Raw genomic sequence first — 23,026 nt, 5'->3', positions numbered from 1 at the left:
GCCTGCTGCTTCAGGCAAGCTCTTAACTAGACTTAGATGCCTGCTTGCCTTGATTCAGGAAACAGAAAACCATTCACCTAGCACCCAGTATGTGCTCTATTTCTTCCTCTTTGGCCTCTGAGCAGGATAGACCTATCTCTCTCTCCTGCAAGGTCTTTCTGGTCTCCTTAAAGGACACACCCTAGAAACACTCACACCTGCTCTACATAGCAAGAATGTTATTTGGAAAGATTCCTATCTGTGCTACACACCACCATGACAGTACAGAGACTGAGCTACTCCATGTTGGCCAGATTGGTCACAACAACATTCCTTTTAATACACCCCAGAGTGATGATGGCATTTTTTATAGCCTTATGCAGTTTGTGATTACTCTAATCCCCCAGATCCTTTTCAGCAGTAGTATCACTTAGCCAGTTAATTCACTTTTTACAGTTGAGCATTTGATTTGAAATTTTTTTTCGTAAGTGAAGTATTAGCTCTTCTCTTTATTAAATTTCATCATCTTGATTTTTTTTTTTCAGATCAATTCTCCAATTTTTCAAGGTAGTTTTGTATTTTTATCCTGTCCTCCAAAGTGCTTTCAAACTGTCCCACCTTGGTGTAATTTGCACATTTTATAAGCATACACTTCACACCATTATCTGCATCATTAATGAAAACATTGTATAAAACTGGATCCAGGACACACCTCCACAGGACCCAATTAGATACTCCTTTCCAGCTTGACAGTGAACCATTGATAACTGTTCTCTATGGTCTTTCAACCAGTTGTGCATCCACCTTATTATAATATTATTGAGACCTTAGTTTGCTTATGAGACTGTTATAGTCAGGCTTTTGACACAGTCCCACAATCAAGATATATCACATCTACTGCTTCCTTCTGTCTGCTAGACGTTATCAAAAGAAATAAGGTTGGTTTGACAAATGTTTCATATATAGCTTTATCACATCTCGGTGCTTGCAATTTATTTGGGTGGAGAGATGGTGTTCTCAATAGACTTGTGTTTTCATAACTAAGTAACCCCATCTGTTTTGCGATGCTGGACATTCTTTTGTTCACCATTTGCATTTTAGTTCAGCTTCAAATGTATTGTTCAGCCATGTACTGTGTCCATGTACACTTTTTTCCCTTAAGGAAGTCAGTGGTGATGCCAAACAGGAAAGGTGCAAAGATACTGGGATTTAAGTGAGTAGTTGAGTGGAGTACTTGACTACTCGCTTCCCCCCACCCCCTTTGCTGCTTCTGTATGAGAGGCGGTAAGTGGGAGGAACGTGAGCCAGCTCTGGGGGGAGCTGGGTTAAAAGCTGGTTTCCTCCTAGCACTGTCTCCATGGTACTGCCTTCCTGTCCACTGCTGTTAGAGGCAACGGGGGTGGGGGTAGGAGTAGGTGAGACTGCTCCAGCAGCAGCCCCTGTCCATGGGCATTCCAGTGGGGAGCTGGCCCCTGTTTACGACAGGCCGTGGGCAGAGGCTGTTCCGGCAGCAGCCGGCCAGGCCACCACTAACAGGGGTTGCTGGACCTGGTGTGAGCCAGGACCAAACAGTGCTGGCTTGTGTGGGTTCGGATCCACTGTGCCACTGCATTTTAAATGCAGTAAGAGCCTCCATTTAAGGCCTTTATTTGATATCCTTGTATGTTTAAGCATTCACCAAACTCTGCATTTATTTTTACTGAAAATTACTTCTTGATATAAAGCCCTGATATTACATTTTGGTTGGCATACTATAAAGCCTAAAGATCATCCAGAGAGAATGAGTGTGGAGGCTGTCAAGTGCTTTCTTAAAATCTGTGAGATTTATGATGCGTCTCTTTCCATTCAGTGCTCTTTTGATGATTATTGCTAGGTATTCAAAATTTTGTTTATAGAGTATTTGAAATATTTGTAAAATCTTATGTCATTTTAGGAAGTCCTCTTGTAGTAGGAAGATGCCATTTTGTGTGCAGTATGGGTGGAAGCCACTCAGTTTTTCAGTGTTCATAGGTACTCATAACATTGCTTGTATTATAGACTTGACAAAGCACTTATGGGCAATCTTGCAAAGTTGAGGGATGGATTTAGATTGCCTCCTCCCCATCTAACAGCTACCGTGGCTAGCAGTAAGCCTGATAGTTCTGCAGCTTTTTAACATTAGTGTCCATTCTTAAATGGACTAACTTTATTGTATTAGGACTGTTGTCAGACCTTTGTTCAAATTTTAATTGAGGCTTGTTAAAGTGCAAATAAAATGTTTGTTCTCTTTCTGTTGCCAACAGTTTGGAACATTAATTTATTGAGCTAATGGATATAACTCCATCAAGTTTAGCATTTAGATACTGTCATTCTGGGCTCTGTAGAAAGTGATAACATGAAACTAGATGACCACACTTAATATTGAAGCAGAATTTGTAGGCAGAACAAGCCAAGGCACTGATGACTCCCTGGGATATAAGGAATTGTGGGAGTTACAACTCTTATAACCTCCAGTGAAGGAGTTTCCATAACTTCCCTACGCAGTCTGTGCCATTGTCCTCTTGTTCTAACATGTCAGTCTTAGATAATGTTGGAACTTATTCTGTTGTAATAACACTGTTGTACCACAAATTCTCAGTGTGAACTGTTGCACATCATTTCTGCTGCAGTACCTAGCATAGTACATAGTGCTATGTAACTCTAGCGCTCTTTCAGAGTTGGTTCAGGATTTCTTGTTCATGATGCCAATCATGAGACTGTATTTTGTTGTTAGGGTTTTCTTGTTGGGTATCACAAGTTTCTATATTGTCACCCTTATTTGATGTGTGAATGAGGCCATTAGAGTTAATTAGAAGATTAGGGTGAAGTAGTGTAGCTCTGCATCTTAATTGTATTCAGACTGGAGATTGAGCTGAGAGTGCTGTGGCATTTAGATAAAATTGGTGCATAGAAGAGAGCAAATAGTTCCTCGGTTAGAAACCACATTTTCCAGCTGCTCTGCACCATATTTGCCTTTGTGTTATTGGAACCAAACCAAAAACTATGTCCTTCGTGTGTTACTTGTGTTCATAGCCTGGTGTTTGTCTGGATTATTTTAGACTAGCTAATAGCAATCGCTAGGTCTTCTTTTGTTTGTCTGACAGGAGGATGAAAACATACTGTCTTAGGTGGACCACTCAACTTAATATTTCTATTACTTCTGGATTAAATTAAAGTCCTCTGTTTGGAAATACATGTTAAATTCATTCAGAGAAGGTAGTTCTGACTTTGAGTTGCTTCTGTAGCTAAAATCTAATAACAGTAAGTTGGGGCCCTACCAAATTCAGCACCCATTGTTGTCAATTTCATGTCCATAGGATTTTTAAAATGCTACATTTACTGATTTCAGATATTTAAATCTGAAATTTCACAGTGCTGTAACTGTAGGGGTCCTGACCCAATAAAGAATTGGTGGATGGATTTGCAAGGTCCTTTTAGAAGGAGTACAGTACTGCTATCCTTACTTCTGCACTGCTGCTAGCAACAGTAGTGCCTTCAGATCTAGGCCGCTAGTGAGCAGCAGCTGTTGGCTAAAAGCCCAGCTCTGAAGACAGAGCTACCACCAGCAGCAGTGCAGAAGTAGTGGTGGAACACTATAGTATTGCTACGTTTCTGTGTTGCTTCCTGCAGAGCTTGGCCCTCAGTCACTATTCTCAGTCACACCCACTATTCTCTAGCCACGCAGCTCTGAAGGCAGCAACACAGAAGGATAACATGTTATATTACCACCCTTACTTCTGTTGTTGACAGGGCTCCACCGTTAGAGCTGTGTGGTGGACAACACATGCAGCTGTTCAGCCACCCAGCTCTGAAGGCAGTGCAAAAAAAGGGATGACAATACCACAATGCCCTTGCAGTTCCCTGTTAATCAGGAACCCCTAAAAGTACCCAACACCAGATTTAATGGTCCATGAAGCCTTTTCCTTGGTTGTGAATTTAGTAGATCCCTATCTAGTAGTGTGATAGTGTAAACAGTTAACCGATGAGCCCAGACTCCTCAGTTAACCTTCACGGTTAAACACAACCCCCACTCACATGCTGCAGGTGCCCCTCCCTGTGAGCACCATCTCCTGTCTGCTTCCCTCCCTTCCCCGTGCTGCTGCCTCTGATACAGAGACAGCAGCAGGGGAAGGAGGCAGCTCTATGGGAGCCACCATATGTTCACACACTCATAACCACTGAAATTTTCAGTGGTTACACATTTACCTGAGTGCATGCATCCCTAGTTCAGAGCAGTATTTTGCCAGGAACTATTACCTTTTACTTTAATATTCATGGGATTGAGAAATTGACAGTGACATGCTGCTTATGGAACTTGTATTTTAAAAAGGTTACCACTTGGTTGATATTTTTATGGATTTTCCAGTTGCCAGAAAAATTATTTAATCTGCTGGGTTTTTCTACATGAGTCTAAAGATTTGCATTCATATCACAATACACTGGGATATCTAATGTTAAAATTATGTTTCCACCTAAAGATGTAAGTGTTTTCATTTCATATTTTAAGTGCTAATTGATCTATTGGGGTTCGCCCTGCTTTGAGCAAGAGATTGGACTAGGTAACCTCCTAAGGTTTCTTCCAATCCTAATATTCCATGGTTCTATGATTCTATTATATTGTTTGAAAATACAGCAACAATCTGCCAACCAGCATGCAAGCACAAACTCTGTGTGTGCATGAGAGAGCTTACGTCATGCAAGAGTGAGGAGGCATGTGATGTTATCAGTCTTATCTAGATATGCGTCCTCTCTCTAGATGATATTAGTGGCTGTTGGCAGAGATGTATGGGGAGGTGGGAGTTGCAGCAGGCTTGCATTGTGGGGGAAGAGGTTACCTGGGTCTTTGGAAATGCAAAAGTGGTAACCCTATACAAGCAGGTTTGTGGGGCTGCAGCAAGGGAAGGACATGGTGGGACATGTCTTCCCTGGCTACAGACTCACAAATTAGCCCTTTGCTTATTGGCAACTGTTACAGAATGGAAACTTTTTGCAGGCAATCCAGGGTCAAGGTGGACTCTGTTACATTCAGTGTTTTCACTCCATTAGTCAAGGCAATCATGAAGAGTATATTTATAAAATTTGCAGATGATGCCACACAAGGAAGAGTTGCAAGCACTTCGTAGGGTAGGATTAGAATTAGGTATGTAAAAAGTTAACTGGCAAGCCTCACTCTTAACAGGTGAGGCTTACCGGTTCTGGTTAAGAGGTAGGGACTGGAGCAACTCTGTCCTCCCTGGGCAGGGGACTGCTCCAGCCCCATGGGGCCCACCGCAGGCAGGGACTGCTCCGGGCTGCCGGAGCAGCCTCAGTCCATGGCAGACCTAGCCTCTCCCCCACCCCCATCACAGGTTATATGTTGTGGCTCTCCATAACAGAGCCACCAGGGGCTGCCAGCCTGTTCTCTGGGAGCCAGCTGCAGAGCCAGCAATGAAGCCTCCCCCAGAGCAGGACTGGCAGCTTTATACTGCAGAGGCCACAGCATGTATAACCACTAATATTTTTAGCGGTTACATGTTAACATTTTTTTAACCAACTTCTTACATCCCTAATTAGAATTCAAAATGACCTTTACAGATTTGAGAAATGGCTTGAAATCAGCGAGATGAAAGTCAGTCAAGACAAGTGCAAAGTACTACAGTTAAGGAAAAATGAAATGCATAACTACAAAATGGGGAATAACTGGCTAGGGCTGTGTTTCTCAAAGCGGGCCACAAGCCTGCTTTGAGACAGCCACTACAGTGCCCATGCTACTTTGCTTACCTAAAGGGCCTGTAGCTAAGGAGCCGCAGGAAGTGGAGGAGTTACGGGGTGAGGTGCTGGATGCTACCTGTGCCAGTCTGAGCTCAGCTGCGGCTGCCTCCTATCTGCAATCACACTCCTTGAAGATCTGGCAAGCAACCCGAGCAGAGAAGAGTGAATGATGTGAGGAGTCATCTTGTGGGGGAAGTGATAGTTCAGGGGCATCAGGGTTTGGTTAAACCCAACAATTAGAAAGGTGAATGCCCTACCTGCATTTCTTTGCAGTGCATGATAATAAAACAGTGTGTGATTCAGTTATTACCAATCAGGATGCTTTTACTATGTTAACCAGTTGTAGTTGATAATTCTGACCAAGAGTTATCATTTTATCGAGTGTTTGTATATACTATATAATTAATAAATGAATGAATTACCGTGTGTGGGGGGAAGGGGGAGTAAATGTAGAGACATTAAAAGAATAGTTGACTATTCAACTATTTAGGCTTATCAGAGGCATTATGGGGGGGGGGGGGAAAGCAGGAGCCAGTGCTGGGGGGGATCTGGCTTAAAAGTCCGTCCCCCCCCCAGCACTGGCTTAGCTGTGCTGGAGGAAGCAGAAGTGCAGTGGTGCTGCGGCTCTGCCTTTTAAATGTAGTAAGAGCCCACTGAGGCTTGGATATCATTGGACTAGAAATACTTTGTCCTGTCTCAGTGCAGGGGTCTGGAGTACATGACCTTTCAAAGTTCCATCCAGCTCTACACTTTTTAATCTGTCTTTCTAAATAAGGAAAACTTCAGACCTTCATAGCATTATCTCCTTTTTCTCTGGTCTTAAACATATTATTTTGTGTACTCTCATGTTTCTGCACCTCTCTTTCCATGACTCCTCTCCTCTTTCTTTTGTCTTGAGTAATAAATTTCCAAACAGATATTAAACAAGTGTTTTTTGTAATAAAAACAAAAAAACTAGTTGAGAGGCTAAACTTGAATATTTTTCTTGCAGCCAAAATAAAAATATCACTATAAAAGCAAAAATATCAAACTCCTGTAAAAGCAAGAAAAGTTTTCATTTTAATGAACAAGAACTATTTTGTAGCTTCAGATACACTTTCAGAAAGTGTTATACAGTTTTGACTCAATAAATTGGATGCTTCCAGAACTGCTGCCACAATCCAAAAATGCTGATCATGTCAGAAATTTAATCCATCTATGAAGTTATGGTTTGATTTACATTTGGTTTTCCTGTTCTGTAGTTAAATGAATAAATGATCCTTCCACTGTGTTTCCACACCCTCCCCACAAACATAGTACTGTCGCATACACCCATGGAAACTCTGCCCTCTGCCAGATTCAGAATTATGCAGACAAATCAAGTTTTAATATACTCTTCCATGTGTCCCATATATTCAGCTTTTGGGCAACTTTTTTTTGTTTATTAGTCACAAACTAATACTAAATGAGTGCTCAGATACCTTTTCTCGTTCTTTAATATCGTGTTTAAAAAGACAATATACTCATCTACTTGAGGGCAAAGTAAGGGATGGCTCTGGCCTTTGCACTGCAAGTTAGATTAAGTAAGTGCATGGACTGTGGAAAAAGCTAGTAAAACTGAAGGATTCCAAATTGCTATGATTTGAAGACGACTTTGATATCCAGTCTAGTCCATACCTTCTGGTTTTCAGTAATAATCACAGACAGAATAAGGAGGTATCCATGTTGTGAGGATCCAACAGTTGGGAAATGTTGGGGAAGAGGAGTCAGTTTTTTTAAATTTAGGTTAATCTAACGACATCATTCAGGGTTTTGAATTTTGTATCCGAGTGCCATAGTTAGGCCAATCTAACCCCTGGCGTAGATGTGGCTAGGTCAGTAGAATAATTCTGTCAGTTTTTTACCACTAAGGGAGGAGGATTACTTACATCAACAGAAAAAATCATGTATTGGTGTAGAGTCTACACTATAGCACTATAGTGGTGTGGCTGCAGCTTTGCCACTATAGCATTTGTAGTAAGGATGCCGCTTTAACATCTGATAGCAGGCGTAATAGACTTGTAGAAATTATTTCATGCTGTTAAGATTTTAACTGGGGACAGTAATTCTAGCTATTCTCTTAACACTAAAGTATTTTTTTCCACAAAAAATAGCAGAGCTGTAGTGTTTTGACATCTTGAGAGTCTAACTGGGAACTTAAAAACCCAAGGTATGTGACAATATCATGGCAATGGTAACTTTTTTTGTGCCTTCAGAGGCTGCTGTGTTGAGTACATTATAAAATGAGTTTAGCTAGAGCCTTGGTTATAAACTATAAGGAAAGTTAAAATGTCAATGAGATGGTAGTAAGGGTTTGTGTTGATGATATAGCAGACGGTATAAAAAAATCTGCCCATCAAAAGAGATAAAGTGCATCTGGTCATGAACCTCAGGTAATACTAATTGTAGGTGCATACTGCAAATTGTTGAGACAAGAATATGAACATGTGAAACTGTTAAATCGGATGGTAGGATAATAAGGAGTTTTACCTACTACAATATGAGTTTGGCTGAATTTCACCATTTGGGCAGGGCTTGAAGAAGCATTTTTATTGATACCAGATAAGATTTGTTTTTATAGCTGCTTGCCTTAGTGCTCAGAAGGGTCGATGTGACTCTGGTGTTAAGAGACATAGTCAATTTGATATTAAAAACAAAACTTATTTTGTCACAAAGCACCTTTTTTAAAATGTGTGCAAAATCAACTTAAAAATAAGTGCTTTTAATACTCCTTTCTTGGTGTTTGTGGCTCTTCAGCCAGGGGAACTGTTCAAGGGAACACTGGAAAAATTACTATATTGTGTCAAATGCCCTTAGTAAATGAACAGCAAAACTTTATTCTTGTACTCTTCAACAGTCATGTCAGTTATAACTATAATAGCTACCCAATTTTCAGACATGGTTGACTTTTTCTTAGTTGAGCATCTCATTAAGTAGCAAAATACCCTTGAAATAAGCTAGATGTGCAAGAGGACAGCTAGAGGGTAGTGAAATGGTAGATTAGAGAATTATATGAATTGTCCATGTCCTATGCAGCAGAGGGTAAAGGGGAATTTCCTCTGAGGCACTTCTATGTTAGACCAGAGTATGACCTTGATAGAGACTGAAGTTACAAAGTAACCACTGAAGTGGTGGCGGATACTATTTATCTGGCATTTCTGAAGGATATAGGATGTGAAAAAGAGGACACCAGCAAATCTGTATATTCTTAAACAGCAGCTATCTCCTGGAGGCTGGAAAGCTGTTAATGAGGTTGCTAATATACAAGAAGGCACTTACTCTATAAATGAACTGGGAACTGAGGAGTTCATAAAATGTTACATCTCACAATTATAATAGGTGCAGGCATAAGTTGCATTATGATGCATGGATCATTTTGCTTTCCTTCAAACTACTGCACAGTGATTTCCAGTGCACTGAAGACATCAGAATGTGAAGAGATGTCGACTTGTTCTTATTTGATATCACCTTTGTTGTGCAATTCTGCATCCTACTACCACCCACTGTGGGGAAAAATGATTCATATAACTGATGGTTCTTAAAATTAAGGGTCCATTACTTTGTCTTTAAGTGTCAACGTTGATTCTAGGAATTAGATAGCTACGCTTACTTAAGTATGTAACTTTCTAAATCTTAGAAAGAGGAGAATAATTTGTTAAGATGAGAACATAAGAATGGCCATACTGGGTCAGACCAAAGATCCATCTAGCCCAGAATCCCGTCTCCCAACAGTGGCCAATGCCAGATGCCCCAGAGGGAGTGAACAGAACAGGTAATCCTCACGTGATCCCTTTCCTGTCATCCACTTCCAGCCTATGACAAACAGAAGCTAGGGATGCCCTAGCTAATAGCCATCAATGGACCTAACCTTCATGAATTTATCTAGTTCTTTTTTTAACCCTTTTAAATTCCTGGTCTTTACAACATCCTTTGGCAAGGAGTTCCACAGGTTGATTGTGTGCTGCATGAAGAAGAACATCCTTTGTTTTAAACCTACTTCCTATAAATTTCATTTGGTGATTCCTAGCTCTTCTGGGAACAAGTAAAAACTTTTCCTTATTCACTTTCTCCATACTTGTCATAATTTTATAGACCTCTATCATATCCCCCCCCCCTTAGTCTCCTCTTTTTTTAAGCTGAAAAGTCTCCGCCTTTTTAATCTCTCTTCATATGGTATCCATTCCAAAACACTAATAATTTTTGTTGCCCCTTTTCTGAGCCTTTTTCAGTGCCAATATATCTTTTTTGAGATGAGGCAATCACATCTGTATGCAGTATTCAAGATGTGTCTGTACTGTGGTTTTATATAGAAGCAGTAAGATTCTCTGTCTTATACTCTATCTTTTTTTTTTTTTTTTTTAAAGTGATTCCTAACATTCTGTTTTGGAGTTATGTTGTTTTGTGTTTGCTGCTGCACATTGAGTGGATGTTTTCAGAGAACTATCCACAATGACTCCACGATCTCTCTCTTGAGTGATTATAGCTAAATTAGTCTGCTAAATTAGTCTCCATCATATTGTATGTATAGTTGGGATTATTTTTTCCAATGTGCATTACTTTGTTTATCAGTATTAAATTTAATTTGCCATTTTATTGCCCAATCACTTAGTTTTGTGAGATCTTTTTGAGTCTCTTCACCATTTGCTTTGGTCTTAACTATCTTGAGCTGTTTAGTATCATCTGCAAATTTTGCCACCTCATTGTTTACCGTTGAATAGGTTTGGTCCCAGTACAGCCCCTAATGGGACACCACTTGGTAAGTTTTCAGAATGGAGAAAGGTAACATTTATTCCTACCCTTTGTTTCCCATGACTACCTATTTTACTTAAGAGCCTTTGATGAGGGACCTTGTCAAAGGCTTTCTGGAAATCTAAGTACAGGCAGTCCCCGGGTTAGGTCAATCCGACTTAAGTCAGACCCCTAGTTACGAACGGGGGGGGGAGGGGCGCAGCTAGTGCGGGGTGCCTCCCCCACTGTCGCCGCCTCCGGCGGCGCAGGGAGCGCTTCCCTCCAGCAGACCAGGGAGACGCAGAGCTAGCGCCCGCCTCCCCCCAGCAGACCAGGGAGACGCGGAGCGGCTTTCCTCGCCGCGGAGGACGCGGGCGGCAGGACCGCGGCGCATCTCGGCGGTCCCGCCGCCCGCGTCCTCCGTGGCAAGAAAAGCCGCTCCGCGTCTCCCTGGTCTGCTGGGGGGGGGGGGGGTGCAGCTAGTGCGCCCCCCCAGCAGACCAGGCGTTCTGTCCCAGGCGCCACAGCTGCTCTGTCCCAGGCGTCCAGATTCAGCCGCTGTTGAAACTGATCAGCCAGTTCCGACTTACATACAAATGCAACTTAAGAACAAACCTACAGTCCCTATCTTGTACGTAACCCGGGGACTGCCTGTACACTATATCCACTGGATCCCATTATCCACAAGTTTGTTGACCCCCTCAAAGAACTCTAGTATATTAGTAAGACATAATTTCCCTTTACAGAAACCATTTTGACTTTTCCCCAACAAATTATGTTACTCTGTGTCTGATAATTTTATTCTTTACTATAGTTTCAACTAATTTGCCCAGTACTGACGTTAGACTTATCAGTCTGTAATTTCCAGGATCGCCTCTAGAGCCCTTTTTAAATATTGGTGTCACATGAGCTATCTTCCAGTCATCAGGTACAGAAATCAGATGATTTCTGCTTTTGAGGGACCGGCAACGGTGTAGGGAGAGCTTTACTGGGTCACCTGTTGGGGTTTTTTTTTTCCCTCTGACAAAGTTACTAACATTTGTGTAGTCATGTGTTCATAAATCTTTCATCAAGTTCCTCTGTAGCAAAAAACATAGTGGAAAGCCATTCCTCAGAATGGGGACAGATTAATTACAGGGTGCCATGTAGAGGAGAGGTCTGTATTCAGACCTTTGCTATTTAATATATGGACGATTATATTTTGGTTAGTAATCTGTAGTAAGTGTGGAGGAGTTCGAGCTGGAGCTGGTGGATCAGATTCTCCCTGCCATTCTGGCCCTTTTATACCAGCCCATGGGGCAATAGAGCTGAAAGAGCTGGTCACTAAGGAATACTTTTCACATAAAGGGGTGAATCCCTTGGGCAGTATAAAACTTGAGAATGGTGCTGTGCTTTTTGCCACCACTACCCGCTTTTATTTTTGTCAGCCTGGCTGATACAATTGTTGGAAACAGTTGCTATACACCACTGTCCCTTCAACACTTGGCATCTGACAGCAGATACCCACCCTGTTGTAGTTCCTAAAAATAAATTTTGAAATGACATGCCGGACAGTCTTTGGATCTATCATGTTTTGACAATATGCATGCTAGATTAGTTAGCAAGCATGAAGGAACCTCTGATCCTGTGGTGTAACCTGCAGAATTAAACTATTTTATATTTTAATACCTGATGATTAAGTGTTCTAAAACTCTTAAGTAATCTGCCTAAAAAATCCTGCTTATGATTTATCTCTGGGAAGGGAAATACCAATAAGTGTTTGCTGAAGCCCCACGCAGTCTGTCAGAACTAGGATTAGAACCCAGAAAAGAGTAATACATTAATGATACTGATGCAGCAGACTGTTACTTAAAATCTTGCATTGTGGAAGTTGGCCTTTGAGTACAGTCTGTAGCGTGAATCCTTCCTCCCTCCTTGGTAAAAACAACATGGGGAAAGGAAGATAAATTACCCAGGCTGCCTTTTAAAAGCTGCAGTGAGCCTTTTGAACATGCTCAGAATACTTGCCATTGCATGCCTCTCTGAAGGAGGTGGAGCTAAGCTTTGATTCCATAGAGCCCAGTTTCCAAGGAAAGATGTAGTGGCAAATATTGGTATGGTCTGGTGTGTAATTTCTCAGTATCAGATTGGCATACATTGGAAGAAGGGCTAGGTCAAAGCTTTTCAACAGCAGGTACGGTAAAACTCCATTGGTCCGGCATCTGATGGTCTGGCGCTCCTGATGGTCTGGCACCATCAGGAACCCGGAAGTGCTTCGGGCAGCCGGACCATTGGAGCTGCTCTTCCCCCGGCTTCCCCGATTCAGCCACTGCTGAAACTGACCTGCGGCTGAATCGGGGAAGCTGGGGGCAGAACAGCTGGAGTGCTGCCGGTAGGTTCCATAGCGCTGCCCCTCGGTGCTGTGGGACCAATCCGGCAGTACCCCAGCTGTCCCCGATTCAGCTGCCACTGACCTCCTTCCAAAATCACAGGCAGGTGTCCATAGCAAACATGTTTGACCAGGAGAGGTGAAACATCTCCTATACACGGTTCACTGTTCCCGGCCAAGGGGAGCTGTGGGAAACGATGGCCAAGTACACACTGCTTTCTGCAGCTCCCCTTGGCTGGGAATGATTAACCTTGCAGGCATTGGGTAAAAAACCATCTAACCCTGCTGAATTGCATCTGGCCTATGGGCCAGAGATTCCCACCCTTACATTTTATTTCCCTATGCTGAAATCTGTTGCAAAGATTAGTGTTTAATGTAATCTCAGAACAGCTCACTTATTCATTTACAAAATTAGAGCATCTATCAAACATATCTCTAATGGCAGTAACGGTAGTTCGAACTAGGAAGCCTAGTTCGAACTACCTAGTTCGTGCCCCGTGTAGCCGCGCTGCACGGGGTTCGAACCAGCGGGGTTTTAAAAACGGCGGCTCCCCGCTTATGCAAATGAAGCCCGGGAAATTCAAATCCCGGGCTTCATTTGCAAGTGCGGTATGCCTACATTACCCCGCTAGTTCGAACTAGCAGGGTAGTGTAGACATACCCTGAGAGAGTAAGAATTAATGCATTTGAAAGGAAAGTAGTTGAATGGCTACAAGCATTTTGATTTAAAAAAAGCTTGAGAGGGTTCATAAGTCATGGGGGGAAGATATTTATGCTGCTCTTGGAAAGCATCTTTCATCATTTTACTTGAGGTGAAAGAAATAATGCATATTTTTAGAGCAAAGATTGATTTTTTTTTTTTAATTTTTCTCCCAGCACTCAAACTGGTTGGCATCTGTCCATGAAACTTGTCCACACATTTTGATGTAGAGCATCTGTTTACTTCAGAACTTCATAGTTGTTTACAAAGCATATAATAATTCATAGTTATGTAGTGGTTGCCTGCAAATCTTCATCACCTTGCATATATGAACTGATGAAATCAGGCTACAAATATTTTCCAAGGTTAGTGATATAGGACTACTGATAAACCAATAAATCAAAACTACAGTAAACTTCCGATAATCCGGCACCTTTAGGACCCAGGGGGTGCCGGATTATCAGATATGCCAGACTATTGGAAGGGGAAGCTTCGAGGGGTCTGGAGTGGGGTGGGGAGGGATGCTACCCCAGACCTCTCATAGCCCCCCTTCCGATAGTCCGGCTCTGCCCCAGGCATCCCCGATTCAGCCACTGCTGGTCAGTTTCAGCAGCGGTTGAATCGGACGCCTGCAGCAGAGCAGCTGGGGTGCTGCCGAGTTGGTCCGGTAGCGCCGCCCCTCGGTGCTGCGAGACCAACTCGGCAGCACCCCAGCTGCTCTGCCCCCGGCTTTCCCGATTCAGCTGCTAGTCAGTTTCAGCAGCAGCTGAATTGGGGAAGCCGGGCGCAGAGCAGCTCCAATTGTCTGGCTGCCCAGAGCACTTCCGGGTTCCCAATGGTACCGGAGCATTGAATGCCGGACCAATGGAGTTTTACTGTAATTCATTCTTATGAAGGTTGAAATTATCTAGTAGCTTAATCAATGGGACATATTATTGTAACATATGCATACAGAATCCCATGCACTTTAACGATATTCATAATAGTAGTGCAAAAAGTTACAAGGAGTAACTTCACTCACCTCTTACTGTCTTAGCATTTGGATATACTCATCTTAGATTTGATCCTGCTCCTTTTAAAGTCAGTTTAAAGACTACCATGTAAGTCAATGGAAGCTAGCTTCAGACCCATATATTTTCTTGAAATCTTAGTTCAGTTCTTTTCTTAGAAAAAATACTCTGCCTATTGTGTAGTAAACACATTCTGTACAAAGAAACTTGACTTTAATTCTTTTTGTGGCCTGAGCTTTTCCTTAGCTTTAGTTTGTGCCTTGTATCCACTAGTCTCTTCTGAATTGAATACAGCTCAATTAGGTGATCTTTTCTTTAAAGAGTGGAGGCATAGTTTTTCTAGTACAAGTTCTTAATTTGCTCTGGTTGCTATATGTGTAATAGCTTTTTTTGTAAGAATACTTACCACTTCAGAACATTTCCAATCTTCAAAGTCCTCAGCAAACATTATATAATCCAATTTAGTGTTGAGGGAAATGGAATTTGAGAACCATCTCCCATGTGCAGCCATGCCAGTCTTATGTCTGTTAGTCAGGTGGGGTCATCCCAATGGGTTCCTGACAGGTCCTCTAATCTGTCGATTATGATAAACTTTTGGCTGCATGCGTGCATGTGCTCCCCATCTAATGTGTTAACCATGTGCAATTAGTCAACACAACAGACTCCGAGAGAGCCCCCCAGAGATCACAAATCAGAGTGAAAACACCTGAGTAGGTTTATTGCCAAGCGAAGTACAATAATAGTTGTCAGCTAACAGACTCACTGCCGTGCCACTATATATGTGTATGCCGTGACAACAGACTAACACCCTACTAAACACTCTGGATCCAGCTGACGACCACCCTTTTGGGGTGCACTTTTAAACATAGGTACATACAAGTTACATATCACTCCTAACGTATCAGGTTGCTACCCTCTGGTACCTAGTTACCACCCCTTACCTCATAGAAGGGGGGTTTCCATTACTATCCATCATGTTGTCAGTTTAGACCCCGTCCTGATACTGAGTTGCTATGTATGTTATTTGTGGAGTGTATGTTGGTTCCAAGATGTTTAACAAGGTGTTCTGTTATGACCCATCTAGAATGTGCTTTCAGCCTGTGCTAGTTCCTCTCTTTAAGTATGAGTGTTCACAGGGCCTGCCTTTTGTTCCTAGCTTAACTTTGCTTTATATTAGCAAAGTCTTGACCCTTGCTGTCTAGGCCTCAGGCCTCATACCCGGCCTATGATATGTGGGCTTATGTTTCAGACCCTCATCTTACTACAATGTCTAGTATTATGCTAGAATTTTCTTTGAGTTCTGTATTTCTATTCTGGAAGTTTGTTTGCTTTGACCTATTGTGTCAGAATTTGGAGCACTCTTGTCACATCTTCTTGTATAGATCTGTAAAGTAGTCAAAGTTAGAGAGAGAGAGAGAGTGTGTGTGTGTGTGTGTGGGGGAAATACCGTCACTGGACAAACTTCATGCTGTCTATTAGAGAGCATTGTAAAGGACCACTAAATCAATTAACTTTTTAAATGAGATTTAACATTAAGTTTAACCAGTTAATCAGGTGTGGTGTGCCCAATCGGCCCTGCTCAGGCTGACCCATGACTGTTACTTGCATTGCACCATGGGCAATGGGGTGCTTGAGCCTGCCACACTGTGCCATGGACAGAGAGCTGCTTTGGCTGGGCTAGAGTGGCCCCTGCTCGCAGCACAGAGGGCCTGGCCAGGCTGGGTGCTGCTCCTGCCCAACTGGGCCACCAGTTAACAACTTACTCAGCGAGTATCACCCAGGTAACCCTTTAAATCCCTAAAATCAATCCAACTGATATGGCATGTTAGCATCATCTGTTAACGAGTAGTAAAACATGCAGACAGTCCTTAAAAGATAACTGAGTCCTGGCCTTCAGAATCTAATCTTGTAAGATAAAGTAAGTAAATATGTTATCCTTGCTAATTGTAATAAAAGCATGTGATGTTTCTTCATAGGAAAAAAGAATCCGAGTCTCTCAGCCATTAACAAGAGGACCAAGTGCCTTTATACCAGAGAAAGAAGTAAGTTTGCAAACTAAAACTACTCTACTCCTGCATACATAGTAACTGAATATTGAAAATGTTCAGGGCCAATTTCAGGTACTTTACATTTATTGAGGAGTATTTTAATCTATAAGAAGTCCTATTGAGAATCCAGTGCAGTTTTTGTGGATTAAAGGATCACTTAATGTGAGAATCAGAGTACACGTCAAAGTTTACCCCTTATCAGGTAGCTCCCATTAACTTGTGGATTAATTTCGGTCTTCAACTACATAAATGCAATTCTCATTAAATCTACAGGACCTGCAAACACATTGTCAACTTTTTAGGAGACTGGGGGACTCATTTATATAATACCTGCCCCAGTGGGGACATACCTAGTTGTAGTCTTTGGGCAATACTGAAGCATAAATGTTGAATAATTTTAGCAGGATCTGACTTTCATTTTTCAAAAAAGTGAAGCTGTGATTAATTTGGTAGGACACAACTATGTTCATAATAAAATGAATTGTATAGTTGTAAAGGTGCAAACTCAGGTTGGGTCCTATGATATATGCCAAAATATGAATTTTTAGGACTGTGATATATTAGACCCATGAGCAATAACTAGCATTTATAAAGACTAAATATCATGAAATCTTGCTCAAATATTTCCGTATCAGAACCAAAAAACTTTTAAAATGTGTACTGGAAATGGAGAGTTAGAGAGGAAACAAACAAGGATAAAGATTATGTTGAAGCTTGCAGGGAGAAGATCAGGGCAACAAAAAACAGATTCCCAAAGTTGCAAAGGGGTGTGTGAAAAAACTTCAAGTAATATCACACTTAAAAGCAAGTGGCTGATGAAAACAATGAACTTTGGACAACTAGAAAAGAAGGAAAATGTCATAAAAAGCAGAAAGTTAATATATTGAATCTGAACATGTAGATTTTGAGGAAAATTGTCTAATGAGAGTACTATATCAGTTAAAATCTGTCCTGATAGGAAGGGTCCTGGAAACCCATATAAAAGGATGTGTAAAATGTACAGTGGCATTGCTGTAGCTCTTGTGTAAAACCTCTCCTGTGGACGAAGGTAATCCGCCTCCAGGAGAGGCAGTAGCTAGGTTAATGAAAGAATTATTTTGTTGACCTTGCACTGTTTACACCAGAGTTAGGCCAGTACAGTTGAATAGCTATATTATTGTAAATGCCTAGTGTAAACCAGGCCTTTGTCTTCAGAAAGGAGTATAATTCTGGTAATTACTTGCCCATAAACTTGACTTCTACCACTAAAGAAATAGGGAGCTAATATTCAAACAAATCATCAAATTTCTATAGGAAATTTCAACTATAAATAAGCAGTGGTATAAAGACTAACATTGCTAGCTGGCTTGACTTTGTTTTCGTAATAGTTATCAATATAGTGGATGAAGGAAATGCACTTGATAGAACTGTAATTTAATAAAACAATTAGGTAAATGTCAAAGCTTGAAAAATTAATGAAAATGGACTTTGGCAAGAGCATTGTGGAATAGATTGAAAACAGGAGTGAAGAAATAGGTAATGGCAAACATGAATCAGAAAGGGGTAGGATTCTGTAAAAGTCTGGAAAGGCTTTTTTTTTAAATCCACAGGGGATATTAATTTGCAAAGATACCCGTTAGAGTAAAAGAGTAATACCTGTTGAACTAGGTACACAGTCAGAAAATACAAAATAAACTTAAAAAACAACAGATGGTCTGGTAGCACTTAGTTCGAACTAGGGTGGTTAATGTAGGCAACCGAAGTTGCAAATGAAGCCCGGGATTTAAATACCCCAGGCTTCATTTGCATCTTACCGGGCGCCGCCATTTTTAAAGCCCCAGTAGTTCGGACTCCGTGCCCGCGGCTACACGTGGCACGGAGTTGGTAGTTCGAATTAGGCTAACAAAACACATAGATGGTATCATGAGCTTTCATGGGCATAGCCTACTTCTTCAGATGACCGGAGTTTTGAGTTTAGAATGTGCAGACCCAAAATAAAGTGCTACCAGACCATTTGTTGTTTTTTAAGTTTATCCTGTACGGACTAATTTGGCTACTCCCTGAAGCTTCAGAAAATACAAAGTGAGCCTGGAAAATGTTAGCTGATCTATCCAGAGGAAAATTATCCAAAAGCACATGTTGTGAAGATAAGCCAGGGAAGCTGTAATGATCAGAGTGTAGTTCTGTAATTGCCTATACAAGGCACAAATCCTCTCTGCCAAAAATTTAACTGCACCTGAAATCAGTTTTCAGTTCTCAGTACTTTATTTGAAGAAAAATGCTGACAAGCTATATGAAGTGTAGAGAAAACTGGCAAAGATGATCAGAACTGGAGGTAGAAACTTACAAGGAAAGAGAGAGACAAATATGGATAGTTTTCCGAAGAGACTACTTAACAGAGACACTCTTCTAGAAATAATTGAAGGATGTAATCGCCAAGGAATGAGAGGAATTATTGAAGTGGTGTGTAGTAATATAACCAGAACTAATGGGATAAAATTAAGACCAGATTTAGACCTGGTCTCTAACTAAAACTTGGGTCAACCTACTGACATTGCTCAGGGGTATGAATGTTAAACTGATCTAAGCCTCAGTGTACATTGACAAACACCTATCTGCTGCCTCTTGGAAAGGTGAAATTTACTACAGCTTTGAAAGAACCTTTCCATCAAGTGGCTACCTTACAGCATTGCAGCTGTGCCACAGTAGCATTTCTAGTATAGGCAAATTCTGAAAATCAACAGTGTCTTATGGTCAGTACAGCCTCCCAGTAAGAATGGTGGAAGGTCCATTGCTTGGTACAAAGCACAAAAAGAAGCATTGCAGGGAACAATTCTTCTTGGAAAGATGTTTGGACTAGTTGGCAAGATGATTGAAAAGACTCTTCCACCTCTGCCTTCTGCTTCTACAGTCTAAAACAAGGAATCCTTGAGGTAAAAATAAGTTTTAGTAACTCATTTGAATAAAACATGATTTATCAAGAAACATTTTTCTCTTTGCCAGTTCATCATAAACTAAAATACAAAATTTTTTGTAATTGGGAAATAAAAAAATCAACATAAAAAGAGCTACATTTGATAGTTGTGGGGATTTTATCTTTTAATTCGCAGTAAACCTGTTGGAGTGGAAAAGAAGGTCATAGTATTTGTAATGATAAACTAGCTACCGTAATGTTCTGTTATCGGGAGTTAAAGAATAACTCTTGGTATTCTGGTCTCTTTCTTGCAACTTTTTTTCCCCTAGAGATGAACATGTTCAGAATGGTTGTTCTTGGGTGATAAAACACAGGCTAATAGCTGGTAATGTTTTTTGCTAAGGCTTGCATTTCAAGAGCTACTGTTCTACAACATGATTTCATCTTGTAGCCCAAGGTCAGGATTGTCTAGAATGACTAGTAAAGAACAGTTTTTAAAGAGTGCATTAAATTCCTGTATTAAATAATAATGTTACAGACTAACTCGGCTACCCCTCTGAAGCTTTTAAATAATATTAGGAGCATGATGGAAAAACTGGCATTTAATCTCTTTAATTATACAAATATAAAACTGGGAAAGTGGCAGATAGACTATTTCTCTGGTTTAGTTATATAACCTGGGGTCCTGTCCTTACTAACTTTGAAGTAATATTTTTGGGTTGAATTCTCAGATGGTATTTTAGCATAGACACATTGACTTTAATGAACCTGTGCTGACTTGTACCAGCTAAGAATACAATTTTCAGAAGGATTTATTGAAAACTGGACTCCACTCTTATGGAAACATTGAGTGTACAGCTTCTTTGCACATTTCTTATTCTTTTATTTTCTTAAGCATTCTCTGTATGCACAATCATCCCCAGGTTCACAGAAGTGGGGATTTGCTTGTGCAATTGAATTATGTATTTATGAAGGTTACTTGAGTGGAGGGGGGAGTCCATATATTTTTTTTGTTTTTAGATTGTCTACTTTGCTCTTAAGGTTATGCAAGCAAATGGTTTGAATGAACGTACTAACCTTCTTGTGGAAGAATATTCAACATCTGGTCGCCTGGACAACATCACACAGGTCATGAGTTTACACAGTCAGTACTTGGAGTCTTTCCTCCGCAGCCAGTTCTATATGTTGCGTATGGATGGGCCCCTTCCTTTGCCTTACAGGCACTACATTGCTATAATGGTATGTACCAAGAATTCTTATAACAACACATATTTGCCTCCCTATCTCTTTGATGCTCCTCAGAAAAACTCCTCAAATTGTGTTTATAAATAGACCTGCCTTGACAACTTAGCGTCTTCCTTCCTGTAGAGCAGGTGTGGGGAACCTTTTTTGGGCCAGGGACAGGTGAGCCACAAAAAAAATCAATTGGGAGAGCCACACACAAGTAAGAAGCCAAAAAACCCCAAAAGGACAAAAAAAAATCCTCACTAACATAGCCCCCAACTGAGAATGAGAAAGACACTCCCCGTATTGCCCTCGCACACCAGAGCCTAGTGGGGCCCAGGCTAGTAAGTTTTGTGTGCTTCAGCCCTGTGGGGAGGTGGCAATCTCCCCAATTGGGGAGGCAGCAGTCTCCCCAATGCTGGGGTGGGAAGCCCTGAGCCTCAGGAGCCAGAACCAGACCCCCAAGCCTTAGGCTTGCAGAGTCTGCTCTACAGCGGGGTGGGAAACCTGAGTCAGTTCACTTATGCCAGATCTACAGTACAAACTTACGTTGATTTAACTGTTGCTTGAGGGGAGGGGGTTTGAAAAATCCACACACATGAGCCAGATAGTTACCTGCTCTCTAGTCAACATAGCTGTTGCCTCTTATAGAGGTTGATTAACACTCTTTTGTCAGTATAGTAGTGTCTTTGCTAAAGTGCTACAGGGTACAACTGCAGCACTGTACTTGTAGGCAAGCCCCCAGGCTCGGTCCTGTTGCTCTGGGATATTTTTGGAGTGTAAACATATCTAAATCTGTTGCTTTTATATAAGCTCTTCCTGACTGTTTTAACCACTTTAGGCTGCTGCCAGACATCAGTGTTCTTACCTAGTAAATATGCATGTTGATGAGTTTCTGAAGACTGGAGGGATTGCAGAATGGTTGAATGGTTTGGAATATATCCCACAAAGACTGAAAAATTTGAATGAAATAAACAAACTTCTTGCACATCGACCATGGCTGATCACAAAAGAACACATTCAGGTAGCCATCAAAATGTACCTAGATTAATAGTATAATTTTATTCATGAAAATTTCTAAATAATATGAAAATACCTACTTAGGCTTTATATTTATTATAATTTTCATATTAAATGAGAAATCTATATATTCAGAAGAAATCTGAAGATATTAGGATATTAAGTAATTGTGTAAACTATTCTTGTAAAAAATATGTTCTCCCTCCTCCTCCCCCCCACTCCAATATGGAAAAGAACACGGATAACTTTTTGGTAGAAAATAGGACAGTATATGCTCCTTTGTTTGCTTGGGGGTAGTTTGGAATGAAAGAAAAACTATTCTTGGAGGCTGGAAGTTAATCCTGTTCATATAATACATTATCATACTCTTTCTGTGTTGGTCTCTAGACCTCATGTATTTACCCTCTGTTTTGTTCTCATTTCAGAAACTTGTCAAGACTGGAGAAAATAATTGGTCTCTTCCTGAATTGGTACATGCTGTGGTGCTGTTGGCCCACTATCATGCCTTGGCGAGTTTTGTATTTGGTAGTGGCATTAATCCAGAGAGAGATCCGGATACCTCTAATGGCTTCAGACTTATTGCAGTCAACAAATTCTGTGTCTGTGATCTTGCCAACGACAACAACATAGAAAATGCTTCCCTCACAAGTAGCAACTTTGGGGTCAGTGTTGCAAGAGTATTCTTTTGCTTGCTTATGTTTTGTATTAGGCTTTTTCCACTCTTTGCCTATTTAAACCTGATTTTTTTAAAAATGTGTTTTTTATATACTGTTGGAATGTTAAGGTTCTAGTGGCATATAAGATTTTATCCCTGACAATTTGCAATATATCAGATTCAAAATCACATAATTCTGATTACAAGCTTCAATTTCAAAGTGATTTTAATAGATGATCTCTTGAATTACCGGGGGAGATTAAAAACAACTTTTTAAAAAAACAAGTAGTTCCTTGGCCCCTTACCTTCTGGGGTAGATTAAGGCTTTTTTTTTGTAGACAGCTGGAAGTCCTAGCTTTTTAAATAGTACAAATTGCTGTTAGAGCTCCAGAGGCTCATGCAATAGAGGTTGCTGTGATCAAAACTGAAAAAATTGCAACATTATAATCAGAATTATGTTCTATTTAAAGTCAATGATCTCAAAACAGAACAATGTTTGAAACACTTAGAATCATAGAGCTGGAAGAGACCTCAGGAAGTCATCAAGTCCAGCTCCCTGCCCAAGGCAGGACCAGTCCCAACTAAATCAACCCAGCCAGGGCTTTGTCAAGCTG

General features: G+C 41.0%; 1 protein-coding gene across 2 annotated transcripts in view; it reads left to right on the top strand.

The window, feature by feature from the left end:
• Positions 1-23,026, top strand: part of SESN3 (sestrin 3) — a 66,306-nt gene that overhangs the window by 16,494 nt on the left and 26,786 nt on the right. Inside the window, exons 2-5 of one of the 2 annotated variants that reach the window (XM_089775725.1) lie at positions 16,549-16,614; positions 20,534-20,752; positions 21,579-21,761; positions 22,183-22,419. In XM_089775725.1, coding sequence (XP_089631851.1) covers positions 16,549-16,614; positions 20,534-20,752; positions 21,579-21,761; positions 22,183-22,419 — 705 coding nt within the window. The remainder of the gene's footprint in view (positions 1-16,548; positions 16,615-20,533; positions 20,753-21,578; positions 21,762-22,182; positions 22,420-23,026) is intronic. The other variant, XM_089775726.1, reaches the window with a different exon arrangement.

This window comes from Pelodiscus sinensis, chromosome 1 (genome assembly GCF_052426305.1).
Source record: "Pelodiscus sinensis isolate ZL-2025 chromosome 1, ASM5242630v1, whole genome shotgun sequence".
NCBI classification, from domain to species: domain Eukaryota; kingdom Metazoa; phylum Chordata; order Testudines; family Trionychidae; genus Pelodiscus; species Pelodiscus sinensis.
The sequence above is the reverse complement of the archived record's forward strand: the minus strand, read 5'-3'. Positions and strand labels throughout refer to the sequence as shown.